This window comes from Bos mutus, chromosome 1, assembly GCF_027580195.1.
Source record: "Bos mutus isolate GX-2022 chromosome 1, NWIPB_WYAK_1.1, whole genome shotgun sequence".
In the NCBI taxonomy this organism is placed as follows: Eukaryota; Metazoa; Chordata; class Mammalia; order Artiodactyla; family Bovidae; genus Bos; species Bos mutus.
This window is the reverse complement of record NC_091617.1, coordinates 51,036,348-51,058,075: the sequence shown is the minus strand read 5'-3', so window position 1 is coordinate 51,058,075 and position 21,728 is coordinate 51,036,348. Positions and strand designations below refer to the sequence as shown.

The following is a 21,728-nucleotide window of genomic DNA, read 5'->3' as shown; positions in this document are numbered from 1 at the left end:
TATGCAGACTTATACTATCTTCGTTACAAGAGCCTCACAAGAGCAATATTTTTACCTGCATGTTCCATTGGTCCAGCCATAGTCCTGCTCCACTAACTCCATAGGCCACTGATAGTTCATAGTTCAGAGAGGCTTGGAGTTCCATGCTTCTCACATGGAGTCCAAGTAGATTGTATTCCAGAAGACAAACAATGGAGCAAAGCCTACACGTTTTACTGCCCCCTCACCATCTGTAATGGCTCCATCACCTTTTATTGAATACCACCATGTGCCAAGACTTAGGCCAAGTGTTTTTCATGTGTTAATATAAACCGTCTCCTCCTATTCCAGTGTCCAGTCCCCTCATTACTGTAAAAGATGACTCTGGTCCCACTTCGGCTCTTATTCCTTGGACTAAATTTTCAGGAGCCACATGGAGCCTTCTCTCTCTTGCCCCAAATCTCCCACCTCAGCTTTTCATCCCTACAGTTCCTGACGTGGTTCCCATTGGAATCCTGTCCGTTGTCTCCCTCTTCCTCAAGGTATCCTCCTGGTACCATCAACCTGTGAAATTTTTACTCTACTATCAGAATCGGGGCCCCTGATCTGCATGTTGGGATACTGCTCTTTTAGTTATTTCCCTGAATACAGTTTGGCATGAGAATGCACAAAAGCTTAGCTCTGTAGTTAAATGCATACCAGTATCTCAGGTGTATTGTGGTTCAATCAACTTTTACAAGTTGGCCCCAAATCCAACTCTAGTGCTGTTCCTTTGTAATATGTGTCTTGAATTGAATTCAGTGAATTTACAAATGAAGTTTTGGAGCATAATCTATTGATATGTTAGGGACAGTCTATATTTTGGACGTATATATTAATAGGAAAAGTTGCAGTTTTGTAGCTTGAAGAATTAACCTTAAAACATTGCTTTTAGGAATAGCAATGTCTTTTTCTAAATGAGACTTGAGTTGTGTCCTGTGACAAAACTAAATTAAGTTTTAAATAAAGTATGTGGCTTTCTACTCCAAATCAAAGCAACCAGCCAAAATAACTGGCAAGTGTAGAGAAAGCTATTGGAAAGTAAGTTCTTTTTTCATGAAAGGAAAAGAAAGTTTGTGTCATTTCCATCTCTTTTGGTTTACATCGAGCTCAGCTAGTTCCTGGCATAGAGTCACATTTCAATAAACATTGGTGAGTGTTGGTTTTGAATAAATAGGATGCTCTAGTGTCTGTATCTTTGCTAGCAAGTATTCCAACTGAACTAAATTATTTATCTTAAATTGAGTGTCTTCCCCCGCTGCCCCAATACTTTTCTCTGATGCTTATTTTTGTAGTGTGCAATTAAAGGTTGGTGAATGGCTATTACAAATGATGGCATATTGGTTGAATGCCCAGACTAGGAGGAGAGGGTCACACCCTATCTTATTCTTGTCACGCTATTCTTTGGACAAGGGAGTCAAGAGTTGGTTTGGAGCTTTTGTATTCAGTCTGTCACTTGGTTTATTGTTTGTCTGGAGTCCTTTATGGTTGATGAAAGGAAGCAGAGTTCTAAATGGGAGCTCATTGAGTCAGGATCCATGTCTGTTCACCTTCATGCCCTCTTTTAACATCTAGCCTAGAGAAGGAAGGAAATAACTACCATTTGTTAAGGATCTACTGAGTCAGGCACTCTTCTGGGCAGGTTATATACATGGTCTCATTTAATTAACACAACAGCCTTATGATACAAATTTAGAGTTGAAAAAACTAAAAAATATAAGGCTTAAGGAATTTGCTAAAATCATGTAGTTATGAAATTCACCATTGTATACTCAACTCCTAGCAGTGCCTTATACATAATAAAGTTCAGTAAATAAATACTGTTCTGTCTTTAATGTTCCTGCTCTTTTCATTGTCAAATGCTGCCTATCCAGTATTTGTACTTAATTTGAGAGCCCCAAGAATGGTTTGAGACATCTGGTGAATGCGCAGGGGTTTTCATGTTTCATATATGTTATAACCATTCATCTAGTTATACCCACTTTTTTGTGGAGGAGGAGGATGCTTTCTTTTCTGTATTTTTTTAATTCAAAAATATTTACTGAGAATCTATTGGTAAAATGGGTTATGGTGTTCAAGATAAACAAGTAAGTTTCTATCTCTAACACAAAAAGCTCAAAATGTTATGAAGGAGACACATGTGAACACACAATGACAATATGTATTACATGTATATAAAATCAGTGTCACCACTGACAGGGGTTTTGTGAGAGTCTCCAGCTTCTGCCACAGAGAGACTGAGGTAGAGGTGTCTGAGGGGAAAAAAAATATTTGAGACTCAAATGATGAATTATTTGCTCATCAGCTAGATAAGAGAAAGGCATCCAAGGCCATAGGGGCAGCAAGAACAAAGATACAAGATTTGAAAAAATCTGCAAGACATTCCCAAGTGGTGCTAGTGGTAAAGAACCGGCCTGCCAATGCAGGAGACATAAGAGACAAGGGTTGGATCGCTGGGTTGGGGAGATTCCCCTGGAGATGGGAATGGCAACCCACTCTACTATTCTTGCCTGGAGAATCCCATGGACAGAGGAGCCTGGAGGGCTACAGTCCACAGAGTCTCACAGAGTCAGACACGACTGAAGTGTCTGAGCACACACACATGCAAGACATTCATGTGATTGGATGGTGGTTTGCATGTAAATTTATCATGGAAGGATGAGGATGAAGAAGTAACTTGTTAATAAATACCATACCATTTATTTCACACTTATTGTATGTCAATTAGATTGCTAAGGGCTTCATATAATCATCATCATCATCATGCCTGGCAATAACTTATGATTATTATTTTTATTTTAGGAATAAGGACACTAAGCCTTTGGGAATTTAAGCTTTGGCTTAATTCCAAAGTCACACGACTAGTGACTGACAGAGCCAGCTCTTGAACCAGGTGAGTCTGACACCAAAGCCATCGTGCCTTACCACTATAGGACACTACTTTCCAAATGTAAAAATTCAGGATAGGAATGGTTGCGTAGGCTCTGCTGAGAAATCTGGATTTTATTCTCCTCACTATGAGAAATAATAAAAAGATTTTAGAACTGTTTTTAAAAAAGCCCACTCTCTCTTTGACAGGCTTGGCAATATATTTCTGTATATCCTCAGGCAAGGGAAAAGAAAATATAAACACATGGGACTACATCAAATGAGAACGCTTTTGTACAGCAAAGGAAACTATCAACAAAATGAAAAGACAGCCTGATAAATTGAGAAGATGTTTGTAAATCATATCTGTAGTAAAGAGTTAATATCCAAAATATGTATGAAGAACTCATACAACTCAATAACAAAAAAAATACAACCTGATTCAAAATTAGATATAGAACTCGAATACACATTTCTCTAAAGAAGACACACAGATGGCCAACAGTTCTATGAAAAGATATTCAGCATCACCAGTTATTAGGGAAATGCAAATCAACACTACAATGAGATATTGCTTCATGCCTATTATCAAAAAGACAGTAAATAACAAATGTTAGCAAGGATGTGGAGAAAATGGAACCTTTATACACTGTTGATAGGAATGTAAATTGGTAAAGCTACTATGGAAAACAGTATGGAGATTCCTCAAAAAATCAAGAGTAGGACTACCATATGATCCATCTATCCCACTTTTGAGTATTTACCCAAAGAATATGAAAACATTAATTTGAAAAGATATATGCGCCCCTTACTTCATTGCAGCATTATTTACAATAGCCAATATGTGGAAATGACCAAAGTACCTACCAGTGAGTGGATGGATAAAGAAGTCATGGTTTATATACACAATGGAATACTACTCAGCCATAAAAAGACAAAATCTTGCCATTTGCATCAACATGGATGGACCTAAAGGGTCCATTATGTTCAGTCAAATAAATCAGAGAAATTCACTTATATGTGAAATCTAAAAAACAAAACAAACTGACAAACATAACTAAGCAGAAACAGATTCACAGATACAGAGAGCACAGCAGGAGTTTGCCAGAGGAGAGGGGCATGGGGATGAGTGAAATAGGTGAGGGAAATGAAGAAGTGCACACTTTAGTTACAAGTCATGAAAGTGATACATACATACAGAATAGGGAGTATAGTCAATACGTAGTCAATAATAATGTAATATCTTTTTATAGTGAACAGGTGGCGACTCGACTTACCATGGTGATCATTTTGTAATGTATAGAAATATTGAATCACTATGTTTTACACTGGGAACTAACATAGTATTGTAGGTCAATTATACTTCAAAAAACAAATGAACAAATAAACTTACAGAGAAAGGCTTGTGGTTACCAGAGGCAGGGGATGGGAGGAGGGGAATTGGATAAAGGTGGTCAAAAGGTACGAACTTCCAGCTTAGGTAACATAAGTACTAGGGATGTGGTGTATAATGTGAGTCATATAATTAACACTGCTGCATGTTATATATAAAAGTTGTGAAGTTAGTAAGTCCAAAGAATTCTCATCACAATGAAAATGTTTTTATTTTTCATTAATTTTGAATTTGTATGAGATGATGGATGTTCACTAAATTTATTGTGTTCATTTAATGGTGTATGTGAGTCAAATCCTTCTGCCATGCACCTTAAATAATGCTGTATGTCAGTAAAACTGGGAGGAAAAAATGAAACTTTCTAGCTACCTTTTTCCAGCCTGTGGAATCACAAACAAACAAAATAAATGAAACTAAACCAAACCCAACACACAGATAGAGAACAGAGTAGTGGTTACCAGAGGGGAATGGGTAGGGAGAGGGCACAGTGGGTAGAGGGGGTCAACTGGCTGTGGATGGAATCGAAACCTTTGGTGCTGAGCACACTGTAGGGTGTAGAGAACTAGTGTATAATGTGGTACAGATGAAACTTACGTAATTTTATAAACCAATGTTGCCTCCATAAAAATAAGTTAAAAATTATCTTTATTTCATATAAAAAATTACCCTTTTAGGATCGGATTATGGACATTGTGGAGCCTGGGATACCAAGAAGGAAAACGTTTCATTCATAGAGAGATATTATGGCTTCACAACCCAGATAATCCCAATGGTATCATCACTCACCTAAAGCCAGACATCCTGGAATGTGAAGTCAAGTGGGCCTTAGGAAGCATCATTACGAACAAAGCTAGTGGAGGTGATGGAATTCCAGTTGAGCTATTTCAAATCCTTAAAGATGATGCTGTGAAAGTGCTGCACTCAACATGCTAGCAAATTTTGAAAACTCAGCAGTGGCCACAGGACTGGAAAAGGTCAGTTTTTATTCCAATCCCAAAGAAAGGCAATGCCAAAGAATGCCCAAACTACCACACAATTGCACTCATCTCACATGATACTAAAGTGATGCTCAAAATTCTCAAAGCCAGGCTTCAGCAATATGTGAACCATGAACTTCCAGATGTTCAAGCTGGTTTTAGAAAAGGCAGAAGAACCAGAGATCACATTACCAACATCCACTGGATCATTGAAAAAGCAAGAGAGTTCCAGAAAAACATCTATTTCTGCTTTATTGACTATGCCAAAACCTTTGACTGTGTGAATCATAATAAACTGTGGAAAGTTCTGAAAGAGATGGGAATACCAGACCACCTGACCTCCGTCTTGAGAAATCTGTATACAGATCAGAAAGCAACAGTTAGAACCGGACATGGAACAACAGACTGGTTCCAAATAGGAAAAGGAGTATATCAAGGCTGTATGTTGTCACCTTGCTTATTTAACTTATATGCAGAGTATGTCATGAGAAATGCTGGATTGGATGAAGCACAAGCTGGAATCAAGATTGCCGGGAGAAATATCAATAACCTCAGATATGCAGATGACACCACCCTTGTCACCCTTTGGCAGAAAGAGAAGAAGAGCTAAAGAGCCTCTTGATGAAAGTAAAAGAGAAGAGTGAAAAGGTTTGCTTAAAACTCAACATTCAGAAAATGAAGATCATGGCATCTGGTCCCAGCACTTCATGGCAAATAGATGGGGAGACAGTTCAAATAGTGACAGACTTTATTTGGGGGGGCTCCAAAATCACTGCAGGTGGTGACTGCAGCCATGAAAATAAAAGACCCTTGCTCCCTGGAAGAAAAGTTATGACCAACCTAGACAGCATATTAAAAAGCAGAGACATTACTTTGCCAACAAAGGTGCATCTAGTCAAAGCTATGGTTTTTCCAGTAGTCATGTATGCATGTGAGAGTTGGACTGTAAAGAAAGCTGAGCGCCAAAGAATAGATGTTTTTGAACTGTGATGTTGGAGAAGACTCTTGAGAGTGCCTTGGACTGCAAGGAGATCCAACTAGTCCATCCTAAAGGAGATCAGTCCTGAGTGTTCATTGGAAGGATTGATGTTGCAGCTGAAACTCCAATACTTTGGCCACCTGTTGTGAAGAACTGACTAATTGGAAAAGACCCTGATGCTGGGAAAGATCGAAGGCAAGAGGAGAAGGGGACGACAGAGGATGAGATGGCTGGATGTCATCACCAACTCAATGGACATTATGTTTGAGTGAACTCTGGGAGTTGGTGATGGACAGGGAGGCCTGGCATGCTGCAGTTCATGGGGTCACAAAGTGTCAGACACAACTGAGTGACTGAACTGAACTGACTGAACTGATGGCTTGAACCAAAACAGAAGTGGGGACAGAGACAGAGGATAGATTCCATGAGTTGTTGGAAGATAAACAAGGAAAGATTTGATGATTAATATAGCAAGTAAGGGAGAAGATGAGAGTAATTTCCAGTTTGGTGATGTTGATAGTTTCCACTGAGATGCCGTTAATAAAAAGGATACTGGAAGAGAAATAGGTTTGAATCATAGGAAAGAAGAGCTACTAAGGTTAATTTTAGGAAGTAAAGAGTTTGAGACTCATCCAGGTGGAGAAGAAAGTAGTCACTTGGAACTAAAGCTGAAGATGTCCCAGGAGAGGCTGGGTTAGGACTCCTTTGACTTGGGAATGATTAAAGTGAAGCATCAGTATTTTAAGGGAATTATTAGTGGCAGGGGAATCGTCTAAGAAACTGAGGAGGATCTGCCAGAGTGATGGGAAAAGGATCAGAAGACAGAGCTTGGAAGACTTGATTCTAAGAGCTGTGGAAAGAGTGGGAGAGGAGGAGGTGGAGACAGGCAGGTGGGCTCTCAAAGAGTATGATGGGAGATCAGCAAAAGAGGAGGGGAACACAGGAACGAGGCAAACAAATACTGGTATAAGCTGAGCACAAGAACTGGGAGTTGGTGATTAACCTGGAGGAAAGAACAGTAACAACTGATTAAGTCCCTATGAGGCATTGGAGGAGGAAGGTGGACAAGAGAGGCATCACTTCCTCTGAGCCAGGTGAGGTGGAGGTGCGTAGGCTGAGAGGCAGGTTAATTTGAAAGCAATTATTTTTTTGCATGTAGTTTCAAATTGAGTTATAATTTTAACAAGTCAGGTGAGAGCTTGTCTAGGTGATGATAATAAATAATTGACTCAAGAGCAAAATAATTCTTTCCTCACAGGAACTTTTGTGAATTAACAAGACAGTCATCGTTAGGGAAATTTTGAGATCCTGAGAAAATCAAGTAGTGTCCTTCTCACTTTCTTCTTCTCTAACATCCTTATGTAGGTACAAAACAGGTGAAAATGAACGTAGTGGGGAATCCCTGAGAGAAAAATGAGATCCACAGGAGTCGAAATGATAGCCTGTCAGAACTTTATACTTATCAAGTGCCTCGTGGCTTTTATTTCCCATGTTCCCTACCCATTCCTGTGCTCTCGTTTTTCCTTCTGCCTGGTACACCCCTCACCACCTCCTCCTTGCCACACCACTGCCCTCCACTTTACCTCCTTACTACAAGGCCCCTCAACCTTCCTACTCCTCTGATAGCAGGAACACTTTTTATATTGCTCTTTGCTGCCCATCTGTCATACCTTAGAGTTGTGTGTATGTCTTTTGCTTGTCCAACTGGACATTATGTGTCTACACAGGGAATGTCTTCTACTTTTTCTTTTACCCTCCACTGTCCCTTGCTGAACAAATATAATGATTCCCTTTTTATACATGACAAAAAAAAAAAAAGATAGATGAGAAACCATAAAGCTTGGGAGTATAGAATTTAAGACTGTTCAGAACTGAGGTCTTCTGATTCCAGGCTTTTAACCTAAACTCTTTTCCTGTCTAGAAACGTTAGACAAGTGCTAAGGGGGCACCTAAGGGAGAAAAAGTGGAAGTGTGCATTAATATAGAGGCTCAGATGACCCAGGAAATACCAGCTGAGTCACTTCTTATTCTCCCAGAAGCTGCTTGTGAGGTCATCTGCCTGAGTCATGGCAGACCTTCCCTAGTTACTCTGATGTGAGGGGCACATCCAGTGGGCTCGGCTAGAGCTCAGCTGTTCTTTAAGATGAATGGATAAGAAAGCTGTGGTACATATACACAATGGAGTATTACTCAGCCATTAAAAAGAATACATTTGAATCAGTTCTAATGAGGTGGATGAAACTGGAGCCTATTATACAGAGTGAAGTAAGCCAGAAGGAAAAACATAAACACAGTATACTAACACATATATATGGAATTTAGAAAGATGGTAACAATAACCCGGTGTACGAGACAGCAAAAGAGACACTGATGTATAGAACAGTCTTATGGACTCTGTGGGAGAGGGAGAGGGTGGGAAGATTTGGGAGAATGACATTGAAACATGTAAAATATCACGTAAGAAACGAGTTGCCAGTCCAGGTTCGATACACGATACTGGATGCTTGGGGCTAGTGCACTGGGATGACCCAGAGGGATGGTATGGGGAGGGAAGAGGGAGGAGGGTTCAGGATGGGGAACACATGTATACCTGTGGCGGATTCATTTTGATATTTGGCAAAACTAATACAATTATGTAAAGTTTAAAAATAAAATAAAATTAATTAAAAAAAAAAAAAAAGGATATCTCTGGTAGTCAGTAGAGAAAGAGAGTTTTCTGCTGCCTTTGCTATGCTACTGCTAAGTCACTTCAGTCGTGTCCGACTCTCTGCGACCCCAGAGACGGCAGCCCACCAGGCTCCCCTGTCCCTGGGATTCTCCAGGCAAGAACACTGGAGTGGGTTGCCATTTCCTTCTCCAATGCATGAAAGTGAAAAGTGAAAGTGAAGTCGCTCAGTCGTGTCCGACCCTTAGCGACCCCATGGACTGCAGCCTACCAGGCTCCTCCGTCCATGGGATTTTCCAGGCAAGAATACCGAGTGGGGTGCCATTGCCTTCTCCATTTCTGCTCTCTTTACTGGAATGGTATTTTACTATGTTAGCACTGTTAGCCCTTTGTTAGCACTGTTACCTATTTGACAGATATCCTTGTTTTAAGTAGGTATATGATAGGATGAAATTAAAAGACTGCAGCCATGAAATTAAAAGACACTTGCTCCTTGGAAGAAAAGTTATGACCAACCTAGACAGTATATTAAAAAGCAGAGACATTACTTTGCCAACAAAAGTCTGTCTAGTCAAAGCTATGGTTTTTCCAGTAGTCATGTATGGATATGAGAGTTGGACTATAAAGAAAGCTGAGTGCCAAAGAATTGCTGCTTTTGAACTGTGGTGTTGGAGAGGACTCTTGAGTACCTTGGAGTGCAAGGAGATCCAACCAGTCCATCCTAAAGGAGATCAGTCCTGAATATTCATTGGAAAGACTGATGCTGGAGCTGAAACTCCAATACCTGGGCCACCTGATGCGAAGAACGGACTGACTGGAAAAAACCCTGATGCTGGGAAAGATTGAAGGCAGGAGGAGAATGAGATGACAGAGGATGAGATGGTTGGATGGCATCACATACTCAATGGACATGAGTCTGAGTGAACTCCGGGAGTTGGTGTTGGACAGGGAGGCCTGGCGTGCCGCAGTCCATGGGGTCGCAAAGAGGCGGACCCGACTGAGCGACTGAACTGAACTGATGACAGGATGATCCATGCTGCCCCTATCACATACTGACATATTTTCAGTTACTTTTGTTTACATCTTATCTGTACATTTGTAAAGAAAGGTCAAATAAAATGCATTTGTAGATGAACAAGTTGTAGTGTATAATTATTACCAGACTGGCTCCAAGCAATGTTGTGTCTTCTTAGCCTATTTCTCCCTTAGTTTCTTCTATACTCACCTTAGCTGCTGTTTCCTCATTTGAAATGTTCTTTGCTAACTGCCAAAGCCCTCTTTCAAATGATTAACTGAGAGTAGTTTAAAATAGTACATTTGCCAAGAATATTTGTAGTTTAACAGCTTATGATTCTCTATTGGTAGATTTCATTTACTAACTAGTGGTGAAGGAAACTTTTTTTTTTGCAGTTAATTAGCATGATATTTAGAAAAATTACATTACAATGGCAACCTCCTATTATGTCCCGGAATGAAGTCCACCCTGGATGTGTAGTATTTATATGGTTCATCAGAAGAAAAAAAAAAAAATGCTTTGTCATATATAGTGTCAAGATTTAACTTAGTTCACAAATCCATCCTTGGATTTTGCCTTTTCCTCTGTATCAAACCTGTAAGATATGGCATTTGTCTCATTTCATGAAAATGTGAAAAAAAACCAAACAACCCAATACCATATTCAGCTTTTCCCCCTTTTCCAATTGTTTGATAGAGATGAAGCTGAAAGAAAAATCCCAATTTTGGAATAAATATTTTCCTGGCAATACCTTGTCCTTTCAGTGCCTTACATTTTTATAGCTCTAACTTTGTCCATGTTATCTTTTGCACTCTATGCTATTTAAAATTTTGTTGGTAGAATCTGTCTCTGTGTCACAGATCTTATCTGCAGAGGCCACTAAGACAATAGTGGGGGCTACTGAAAGTGTTTCTCATTTTGGACCCCTTTATTCTTTGTTTCCAGTTATCTATGAAATGGGCACTGGAGGAGTCCTCATTAATTGCTTTTGGGAAAATAAGAAACTTGGCAGAAAATGCATCACAATTGTCTAATGGGATGATATGCCTCAACTTACTGTAGACATAAAGAAACTTTGCAGGCAGCCAACGCACAGTGAGCTAACTTTACTACCAAGGAGTTTACAGCAGCCACAAAGACATGTGAATGCTTGGCATAGCCAGGTTACATTTATTTTGTACCAAGCAAAGCAGAAAATTACTCTATAGTCGAGTTACTTCCTCTTTTGAGGAACCAAAAAGACAATAAATGTAGTTGAAAACAGAGACACAGATGGTGGTCAAGTTTGTGATAGGCCCAGTGAAAAGACAATACTTCTGGGTTATGACTTGTGGTTCCTCAGGAGGGAGGGTTGGCCTGGAAAGAAGCCACTGGATGAATTCCTCTAACTTGGTTGCGCTGAGGAAAAATCTCCACTTTCCTCCATGGACAAAAGTTAGCTTGATCCATGTATTAAAGTCTGGGTAAATATAAATATTTGACTTTGCTTTTTGGAAGCTTCTTAATGCATTTTGATAGTTACTTTTCTTCAGAGCTTTGATTTGGGGAGATATTGTTTTTTCCTCAAGATGATCAGTGGACTTAGGATAACTGAGCACTTTCTCTGGTTCTGCTGAAGAGATTTCAGAATCTATAGAGGTCAGTGTGTTCTTCAGAGTTTCTGATTGTGTGCCTTTGTGAAGAAGTTCTAGGATCTCTTTACCCTTTTCTCCATCCAGGACCTCTAAACAATGTACATTGGAGCAAGAATTCTGGTTTCCCAGCTCTGTCACCTTCTTCTTTAAAGCATCAACGTCTTCCTTCACAGAGAAGATATCTTCAGCTGTTGCACACTGTTTATTTTCATTAACATTCATTTTGGTTTCCAGGACTTGCATCTGCTTCTGAAAGAAGTCAGTCTTTTCCTGGATTTTTGATAATGCACAGATCATGCCAGTCATTTGGCTGAGGAGTTCAAGCTGGGTGGTTTTAATATCTTGGAGCATTACTAGAAGATTCATTTCTTCATCAGCATTAAGGTCCTCTTGATCACAATCATGGGAAGTCATAGTTGGACATCTGGTTGAATTCGGATACTGATTCTTACATTTGTGGTAAGCATTTTTAAGAGATTGTCTGATCTTGGAGAAATTTGAATTCCACATCTGCCCAGCAGCAGCTTTTACCCTTTTGGCTTGAAGTTTGTACATCTTGCATAATGAAACAAGAGACAAAGTGTTGGGAAACCTGACCAAAATCAAAGAAAGAAGCAAAGAAATCGAAGAATGAAATGGTTTTTCTCTTACTCTTTGTTGGGTATCTTTCCTGGTGACATTGTTGAATGTCCTATGGAGAACATCAAGGACAATAGCAGGCCCTCTTCGATGGTTAGCTTCTTATAGGGCAGTTCAGCCTGGAGAGCTCTGTGAAATACTGAGCAATTGTGTGAAATCCTTCATAGGTTGACCTGAAGCTGATGTCACAATAGCTGCTGGTCTAGAATTTCTTTAACCTTAGGGCCATAACTGTCAAAAGTTTTGGTCACAGGACTCTTTTTCACTTGTAAAAATTGAGCACCACAGAACTTTTGTTTATGAATTATTATCACTCAATATTCCATATTAGAGATGAAAACTAAATAAATCTTGATATTAATTCATTAAAAAAGTAAACCCAATACATGTTAACATATATGACATTTTTATGAAAAAATAATTATATCTTCCAAAAGAAAAAATCATGAAAACCACAGCATTGTTTATATATTTGCAAATGTTTTAAATGCATGAATTAATAGAAGACATGCCAGGAGAAATATCAATCACCTCAGATATGCAGATGACACCACCCTTATGGCAGAAAGCAAAGAACTAAAGAGCCTCTTGATGAAAGTGAAAGAGGAGAGTGAAAAAGTTGGCTTAAAACTCAACATTCAGAAAACTAAGATCATGGCATCTGGTCCCAGCACTTCATGGCAAATAGAAGGGGAAACAATGGAAACAGTGACAGGCTTTATTTTGGGGGGATCTAAAATCACTGCACATGGTGATTGCAGCCATGAAATTAAAAGAGCCTTGCTCGGGGAAGAAAAGTTATCGACCAACCTAGACAGCATATTAAAAAGCTGAGACATTACTTTGCCAACAAAGGTCCATCTAGTCAAAGCTATGGTTTTTCCAGTAGTCATGTATGGATGTGAGAGTTGGACTGTGAAGAAAGCTGACTGCCAAAGAATTGATGTTTCTGAATTGTGGTGTTGGAGAAGACTCTTGAGAGTGCCTTGGACTGCAAGGCGATCCAACCAGTCCATCCTAAAGGAGATCAGTCCTGGGTGTTCATTGGAAGGTCTGATGTTGAAGCTGAAACTCCAATATTTTGTCCACCTGATGCGAAGAGCTGACTCATTTGAAAAGACCCTGATGCTGGGAAAGATCAAAGGCAGTAGGAGAAGGGGACAACAGAAGGTGAGATGGTTGGATGGCATCACCAACTCGATGGACAAGAGTTTGAGTAAACTCCGGGAGTTGGTGATGGACAGGGAGGCCTGGCATGCTGCAGTCCATGGGGTTACAAAGTGTCAGACACGACTGAGAGACTGAACTGAACCGAACTGAACTGAACCTTGATTCTCATATCTGCTTCTGCATTTTATCTGTTGTTTTGGTTGAAGTAGATGAAGAAAATATGGCTTCACATAAATATATAAATGGAGAGGATATTTTAATGACCTTATCAGTTAATTACAGCTTTTATTCTTTCTACCCACTAAAATTTGACAAATGATAATTGATTAGAAGTTAAGTACATTGTGTAATCTTAGACCAGAATAATACTGTTACATTAAAATTCACTGGTCTATCTTCAATTTTTAATAGATGTGTAATATCATGCATTGGTCATTTGGAAAGTAATGATTCACTGAATAATGCAAATCTTTCAAATGGTAGCTCATTTTATTATATAATATCCAAATATCATGTTCATTAATATCCCACCAATCTCACCAGAAAAGTCTTTGAGTATTGGCAAGAGGCCAAGCTCGTGGTGGCAGATAAAATTTTCCAAAATTTTAATTTTAGCTTGCAAAACTTGAAATTTATTAAGCTTGTTAGTTGTTTTTCTTGAAGTGACAGGATCTCCACATCCATTTTTTTTTTTTTTTGCAAAAATGCTTGCCAAATACCCAAGTATGAATACCATAGTTGGCTGCCAGTTTTTCTTTCAAAACTATGTTCCATGAAAAAAACAGCTTATTTGTAACTCAAATAAGTACTTTTCCTGGAGACAATTATATTTCTGTAAGCAGCAGAAGTGCTTTATGGGTACTTCACATTACATCATGCTTAATATTAAAAAGACATACAGAAGGTTAAAATTTAATAAAATGTAAAATTTTATGCTTCATCAAGGATGTTCTAGAGCTAAGCTGGCTTTTTCTTGTATGCCTTCTTTTTCTTCTTCTCTGATTGAATGGAAGTGAAAAATACAATCACTATTGGTAGTTTAGTACTTTTGCCTTGGCTTGTGCTAAGGTATCAGTTTTACCCACCATTGGTTTTGCAATGCCATTTGGAAAATTAAAATGACATGATAACTATGTATGTCAAGATATAGTCCCAGTTTATTAAAGAAGATATTCCTTCTTGGATCAGTGCCGGTTCCAACCCTCTACTAAATCATTCTTTCTCCTGTTTATGTTTAAATGCAGGGCCAGCTTCAGCCTAGGTTTTGGTATAAACTCTGAATTTAAGCAAAAGTAGTTTTAGAATTTTGGCTTGTCAGTGATACCTGGGATTTTTACTTTACTGTCCTGTCTTTGAATCCCAGTTTAGTAACCTTTCCAAAACTTCTAGAAACTTTACCAAACTCTTGCTGAGAAGAAATGTTCTCCAAGAGGCAGACTATCACCGAAAGTAATTTGGAGCCAGAAAAGGTAGCCTTCAAAGCTGTCCCATTTACTTTGGCCAAGACCATCTTATCCATCAAGCACTACAAATACTTAGTACTATGACATTTCAAGGGCCAATAAAAATAAGTATTCAAGAGGTAGAAAAAAAAAAAACAAACCTGTGCTCAGAATATCAAAAGATGCAAGATTGAAACCATAAATGTTTAATTAAATATCTCCAGAGTGTACTATTATATCATCTTCATTAATTGTTAAGTTAGTATTAAAATTTCATTACATTTGGAGGCAATTTGTACATTAGGTATTCTTGCTTTACAGAAATTCCCAATTAAATTGCAGGGACTGCTTGGAGCAATTACTCCCTCCAGGTTAATAACAGCTAAGACTTATTGGATACATACCAGACATTGTTCTAAATATTAGCTTAATTAACTGAAATCAGAGAAGTCAAATAACTTTCCTTTCTGCTAAAAAATGGGCAGAGTGAAATTTCAAATCCTTACATGGGCCACTTGTTTCTCTATTGCCACACACACAAATATAATAAAAATATGTATTTGTCAACTCAGAAAAAGACATTTTGCTTTTTAGAAAAAATACACTATATATTTATAAAAACTCATTTTCATTAAATTTTCAGAAATATGAAAAAATTAATTGTTTGCTTATTCATCAAAGCTATTTGAAGAACTTTGTAAAGACTTTAGAAGTTGAACTATCTCTAATTCAAGCAAGTAAACACGAACATTTAGAGGTTATTCTTGCCTTAATGTAGTAAAAGTATAGCAACTATAATATAAACAGATTTAAAATTTTTCAACTAAAAATATTCATGTATACTGATTTTTTAAAAAATTTTATTTAGTTATTTACTTTTGCCTGCTCTGGGTCTTCACAGCTGCACGGGGCTTTCTCTAGTTGCAGCTGGTGGGGGCTGGCTGCTCTTCACTGCAGTGCTCAGACTTCTCATTGAGTTGGCTTCTCTAGTTGTGGCACACAAGCTCTAGGAGCTCAGGCTCAGTAGTTGTGGAGCATGGGCTTAGTTGCTCCGTGGCATGTGGAATCTTCCCAGACTCAGGATTGAACCTGTGTCCCTTACTTTGGCAGGGAAGTCCCTATACTGATTATTTTTATAAAACAAAAATGAACCTAGTAGTTTTGATGCAAACATAAACCTATCTGGGTTTTTAATTATTTATCTATTAATGTTAATGAAAGTAGCTTCAGCCTATTTGGGGCTTGTTGGATAGTGAAGAGCTGTCCTCATGGACAGTAGCCTGCCAGGCTCCTCTATCCATGGAATTCTCCAGGCAAGAATACTGGAGTCGGTTGCCATTCCCTTCTTCAAGGAATCTTCCCAACCCAGGGATTGAACCCAGGTCTCCTGCATTGCAGACAGATTTCTTTACCATCTGAGCCACCAGGGAAACCCTGTAGTGGGAGAATGCAAGCCTATTGATTAGAGTGAAGCTGTGAGAGTAGTCAACACGTGAATGAATAACAGGAATTGAGCTGACCCCTTCCCTTTGGGATCTTACTAGAGATATGAAGCCATTTCTGCTGCTGCTGCTAAGTTGCTTCAGTCGTGTCTGACTCTGTGCGACCCCAGAGATGGCAGCCCACCAGGCTCCCCCGTCCCTGGGATTCTCCAGGCAAGAACACTGGAGTGGGTTGCCATTTCCTTCTCCAATGCATGAAAGTGAAAAGTGAAAGTGAAGTCGCTCAGTCGTGTCCGACTCTTAGCGACCCCATGGACTGCAGCCTACCAGGCTCCTCTGTCCATGGATTTTCCAGGCAAGAGTACTGGAGTGGGGTGCCATTGCCTTCTCCTGAAGCCATTTAGGACTTCATAATATTGAAGTAACCAAAATAACTTGGCAGACGGGGGCGTAGTTGCTGACTCTTATCAAGGAAAAATGTCCTCCAGGTGGATGGCTTTAAAGAATGATACTTGGAGCCAGAAAGGTTAGGGTGCAAGGCTCTCCTATTCATTGACTCTGTGTGCTTAGTCAAGTTACTAACTTCTCACAAGAGTGTAAAATGGGATAATAACAACACCTATTTTGTAGAGTGACTTTGAAGATTAAAGTGTTCAATACTTGTAAACTCTTTCTGCTCCTCTCTAACCACCTTCTTACTCTCCTTTTGAATGAGAGAGGAAATTAGCTCTGCTCTCCTTGTCCCTTACTCTGCCTTTCATTCCTCTGTTTCAGTGAAGAGGCCATTCTGCCATTCTCTGACCAAGATGTAAAGCATGTGCTGCTCACTGTTCAAAATCTACAAAGGCAGATAAATAAAGCATTTGGATTAGAAAGACACCAGAATGCATAAACAAGGTCTGACAAACTGGCATTCTGTCTCCTAGTACAGCTAGTGTACCTCGAGCAACCAGCCATGGTGTCAGGCAGCGGGGCAGGTAATAACCACTGGAGAGATGGCTCTAATAATAGATAATATTATTCATGTTTAAAATGCTGGTGTTTTTTGAGTAAGTTAACTATAAATTAATTATGGTAGAGTCATGATTATCTATATAAAATCACCCTGATTTACATCTTTTTAAACATGGTTTTTGAGTTGGGAGAGGAAGAAAAGGGGAAAGTGTTAGTCATTCAGTCATGTCTGGCTCTTTGGGATCCATCCCACAGACTGTAACCCACCAGATTGCACTGTCCATGGAATTTTCCATGCAAGAACACTGGAGTGCGTAGCCATTCCCTCCTCCAGGGAATTTTCCCCACCCAGGGTTCAAACCCCAGTCTCCTGCATTGCAGATGGATTCTTTACCATCTGAAACACCAGGGAAGGCCCCACTGGGAGAGAAATGGATAGAACTATAGTTATCACGCTAGCAACTGGGCATTATTTGTACCCTTTATGTTACATCTGCAGTCATCTAGTACTATTTGTGTGCCTAGTGCTTGTGACCATGACAAATTATTGAAAGGTCTTTTACTTCCCCTCCAAAATTTGAGGACCAGGTTTATCAGAACCTGCTCCCCAACCAACCCAAACATCACTTGTTACATACAGACTGAGATAAAAGATTGAGAAAACAAGAATCATAAAGGTCTTTCAGATTTGGTTAGGGTGGCTGACCCAAGGGGATAACAATATATTCATGAGGACGCCCTAATCCAATGTTACACAAAGTAACAAAGCTCTTTTCTTCTACTTTTCTTCCTCTTTAGTCATGAGGAGAAGAGAATGAGATTGAAATCAGAGTTGTTGTGCAGGATCATGGCAGGAATGCAGAGGAAAGCAGAAGCATAGTGCTTATGTGACAGGCAGAACGTGGTGCAGTGATGCCACTCTCTCAGCTGCATAAACTGATAAAACTGAGTGATACTGATAAGACGAACTGGTTAGAGTGATACATGGGGTGAGGGGGCCACTTCTACTCTGTGGCGCCAATAATGTTTATTCAGTTCAGTCACTCAGTCGTGTCCAACTGTTTGTGACCCCATGAACAGTAGCACGCCAGGCTCCCTGTCCATCACCAACTCCAAGAGTTTACCCAAACTCATGTCCACTGAGTCGGTGATGACATCCAACCATCTCATCCTCTGTTGTCCCCTTCTCCTCCTGCCTCCAATCTTTCCCAACATCAGAGTCTTTTCAAATGACTCAGCTCTTCACATCAGGTGGCCAAAATATTGAGTTTCAACTTCAACATCAGTCATTCCAATGAACACCTAGGATTGATTTCCTTTAGGATGGACTGGTTGGATCTCCTAGCTGTCCAAGGGACTCTCAAGAGTCTTCTCCAACACCACAGTTCAAAAGCATCAGTTCTTCGGCGCTCAGCTTTCTTTATAGTCCAACTCTCACATTCATACATGACTACTGGAAAAACCATAGCCTTGACTAGACAGACCTTTGTTAACAAAGTATTATCTCTGCTTTTTAATATGCTGTCTAGGTTGGTCATAACTTTCCTTCCAAGGAGTAAGCATCTTTTAATTTCATGGTTGCAGTCACCATCTGCAGTGCTTTTGGAGCCCAAAAAAATAAAGTCTGTCACTGTTTCCACTGTTTCCCCATCTATTTCCCATGAAGTGATGGGACCAGATGCTATGATCTTATTTTTCTGAATGTTGAGCTTTAAGCCAACTTTTTCACTCTCCTCTTTCACTTTCATCAAGAAATTTAAAACCACAATGAGGTACCATTTCACGCCAGTAAGAATGGCTGCTATCCAAATGTCTACAAGCAATAAATGCTGGAGAGGGTATGGAGAAAAGGGAACCCTCTTACACTGTTGGTGAGAATGTAAACTAGTACAGCCACTATGGAGAACAGTGTGGAGATTCCTTTAAAAACTGGAATTAGAACTGCCATGTGACCCAGCAATCCCACTGCTGGGCATACACACTGAGGAAACCAGAATTGAAACGACATGTGTACCCCAATGTTCATCGCAGCACTTTTTATAATAGCCAGGACATGGAAGCAACCTAGATGTCCATCAGCAGATGAATGGATAAGAAAGCTGTGGCACATATACACAATGGAATATTACTCAGCCATTAAAAAGAATACATTTCAATCAGTTCTAATGAGGTGGATGAAACTGGAGCCGGTTATACAGAGTGAAGTAAACCAGAAAGAAAAACACCAATACAATATACTAACGCATATATAGAGTTTTGCCAAGAGAACACACTGGTCATAGCAAACACCCTCTTCCAACAACACAAGAGAAGACTCTACACATGGACATCACCAGATGCTCAACACCAAAATCAGATTGATTATATTCTTTGCAGCCAAAGATAGAGAAGCTCTCTACAGTGAGCATAAACAAGACCGGGAGCTGACTGTGGCTCAGATCATGAACTCCTTATTGCCAAATTCAGACTGAAATTGAAGAAAGTAGGGAACACCACTAGACCATTCACGTATGACCTAAATCAAATCCTTTATGATTATACAGTGGAAGTGAGAAATAGATTTAAGGGCCTAGATCTGATAGATAGAATGCCTGATGAACTATGGATGGAGGTTTGTGACATTGTACAGGAGACAGGAAACAAGACCATCCCCATGGAAAAGAAATGCAAAAAAGCAAAATGGCTGTCTGGGGAGGCCTTACAAATAGCTGTGAAAAGAAGAGAAGTGAAAAGCAAAGGAGAAAAGGAAAGAGTCCAAAGAATAGCAAGGAGAGATAAGAAAGCCTTCCTCAGCGATCAATGCAAAGAAATAGAGGAAAACAACAGAATGGGAAAGACTAGAGATCTCTTCAAGAAAATTAGAGGTACCAAAGGAACATTTCATGACAAGATGGGCACAATAAAGGACAGAAATGGTACGGACCTAACAGAAGCAGAAGATATTAAGAAGAGGTGGCAAGAATACACAGAAGAACTGTACAAAAAAGATCTTCTCGACCCAAATAATCACGATGGTGTGATCACTCACCTAGAGCCAGACATCCTGGAATGTGAAGTCAAGTGGGCCTTAGGAAGCATCACTACGAACAAAGCTAGTGGAGGTTATGGAATTCCAGTTGAGCTATTTCAAATCCTGAAAGATGATGCTGTGAAAGTGTTGCATTCAATATGCCAGCAAATTTTGAAAACTCAGCAGTGGCCACAGGACTGGAAAAGGTCAGTTTTCATTCCAATCCCAAAAAAGGCAATGCCAAAGAATGCTCAAACTACCACACAATTGCACTCATCTCACATGCTAGTATAGTAATGCTCAAAATTCTCCAAGTCAGGCTTCAGCAATACATGAACCGTGAACTTCCAAATGTTCAAGCTGGTTTTAGAAAAGGTGGAGGAACCAGAGATCAAATTGCCAACATCTGCTGGATCATGGAAAAAAAAGCAAGAGAGTTCCAGAAAAACATCTATTTCTGCTTTATTGACTATGCCAAAGCCTTTGACTGTGTCGATCACAAAAAACTCTGGAAAATTCTGAAAGAGATGGGAATACCAGACCACCTGACCTGCCCCTTAAGAAACCTGTATGCAGGTCAGGAACCAACAGTTAGAACTGGACATGGAACAACAGACTGGTTCCAAATAGGAAAAGGAGTACGTCAAGGCTGTATATTGTCACCCTGCTTATTTAACTTAAATGCAGAGTACATCATGAGAAACGCTGGGCTGGAGGAAGCACAAGCTGGAATCAAGATTGCCGGGAGAAATATCAATAACCTCAGATACGCCGATGACACCACCCTTATGGCAGAAAGTGAAGAGGAACTAAAAAGCCTCTTGATGAAAGTGAATGAGGAGAGTGAAAAAGTTGGCTTAAAGCTCAACATTCAGAAAACGAAGATCATGGCATCTGGTCCCATCACTTCATGGGAAATAGATGGGGAAACAGTGGAAACCATGTCAGACTTTATTTTGGGGGCTCCAAAATCACTGCAGATGGTGACTGCAGACATGAAATTAAAAGATGCTTACTCCTTGGAAGGAAAGTTATGACCAACCTAGATAGCATTTTCAAAAGCAGAGACATTACTTTGCCAACAAAGGTCCATCTAGTCAAGGCTCTGGTTTTTCCAGTGGTCATGTATGGATGTGAGAGTTGGACTGTGAAGAAAGCTGAGTGCAGAAGAATTGATGGTTTTGAACTGTGGTGTTGGAGAAAACTCTTGAGAGTCCCTTGGATTGCAAGGAGATCCAACCAGTCCATCCTGAAGGAGATCAGTCCTGGGTGTTCATTGGAAGGACTGATGCTGAAGCTGAAACTCCAGTACTTTGGCTACCTCATGTGAAGAGTTGACTCATTGGAAAAGTCTCTGATGCTGGGAGGGATAGGGGGCAGGAGGAGAAGGGGAGGACAGAGGATGAGTTGGCTGGATGGCATCACTGACTCAATGGACGTGAGTCTGAGTGAACTCCAGGAGTTGGTGATGGACAGGGAGGCCTGGCGTGCTGGGATTCATGGGGTCGCAAAGAGTTGGACA

At 39.8% G+C, this 21,728-nt stretch overlaps 1 protein-coding gene across 1 annotated transcript; it reads right to left on the bottom strand.

Moving 5' to 3' along the window:
* Positions 1-11,117: 11,117 nt before the first annotated feature.
* CCDC54 (coiled-coil domain containing 54) lies at positions 11,118-12,104 on the bottom strand. The gene has a single exon (XM_005910182.3). The coding sequence runs from the start codon at positions 12,102-12,104 to the stop codon at positions 11,118-11,120; it is 987 nt and encodes a 328-aa protein (XP_005910244.1).
* Between the last annotated feature and the right edge of the window lie 9,624 nt (positions 12,105-21,728).

Excerpts from the sequence above, each read along its gene's own strand:
- CCDC54 (XM_005910182.3), bottom strand. The coding sequence starts at position 12,104 with ATGTACAAACTTCAAGCCAAAAGGGTAAAAGCTGCTGCTGGGCAGATG.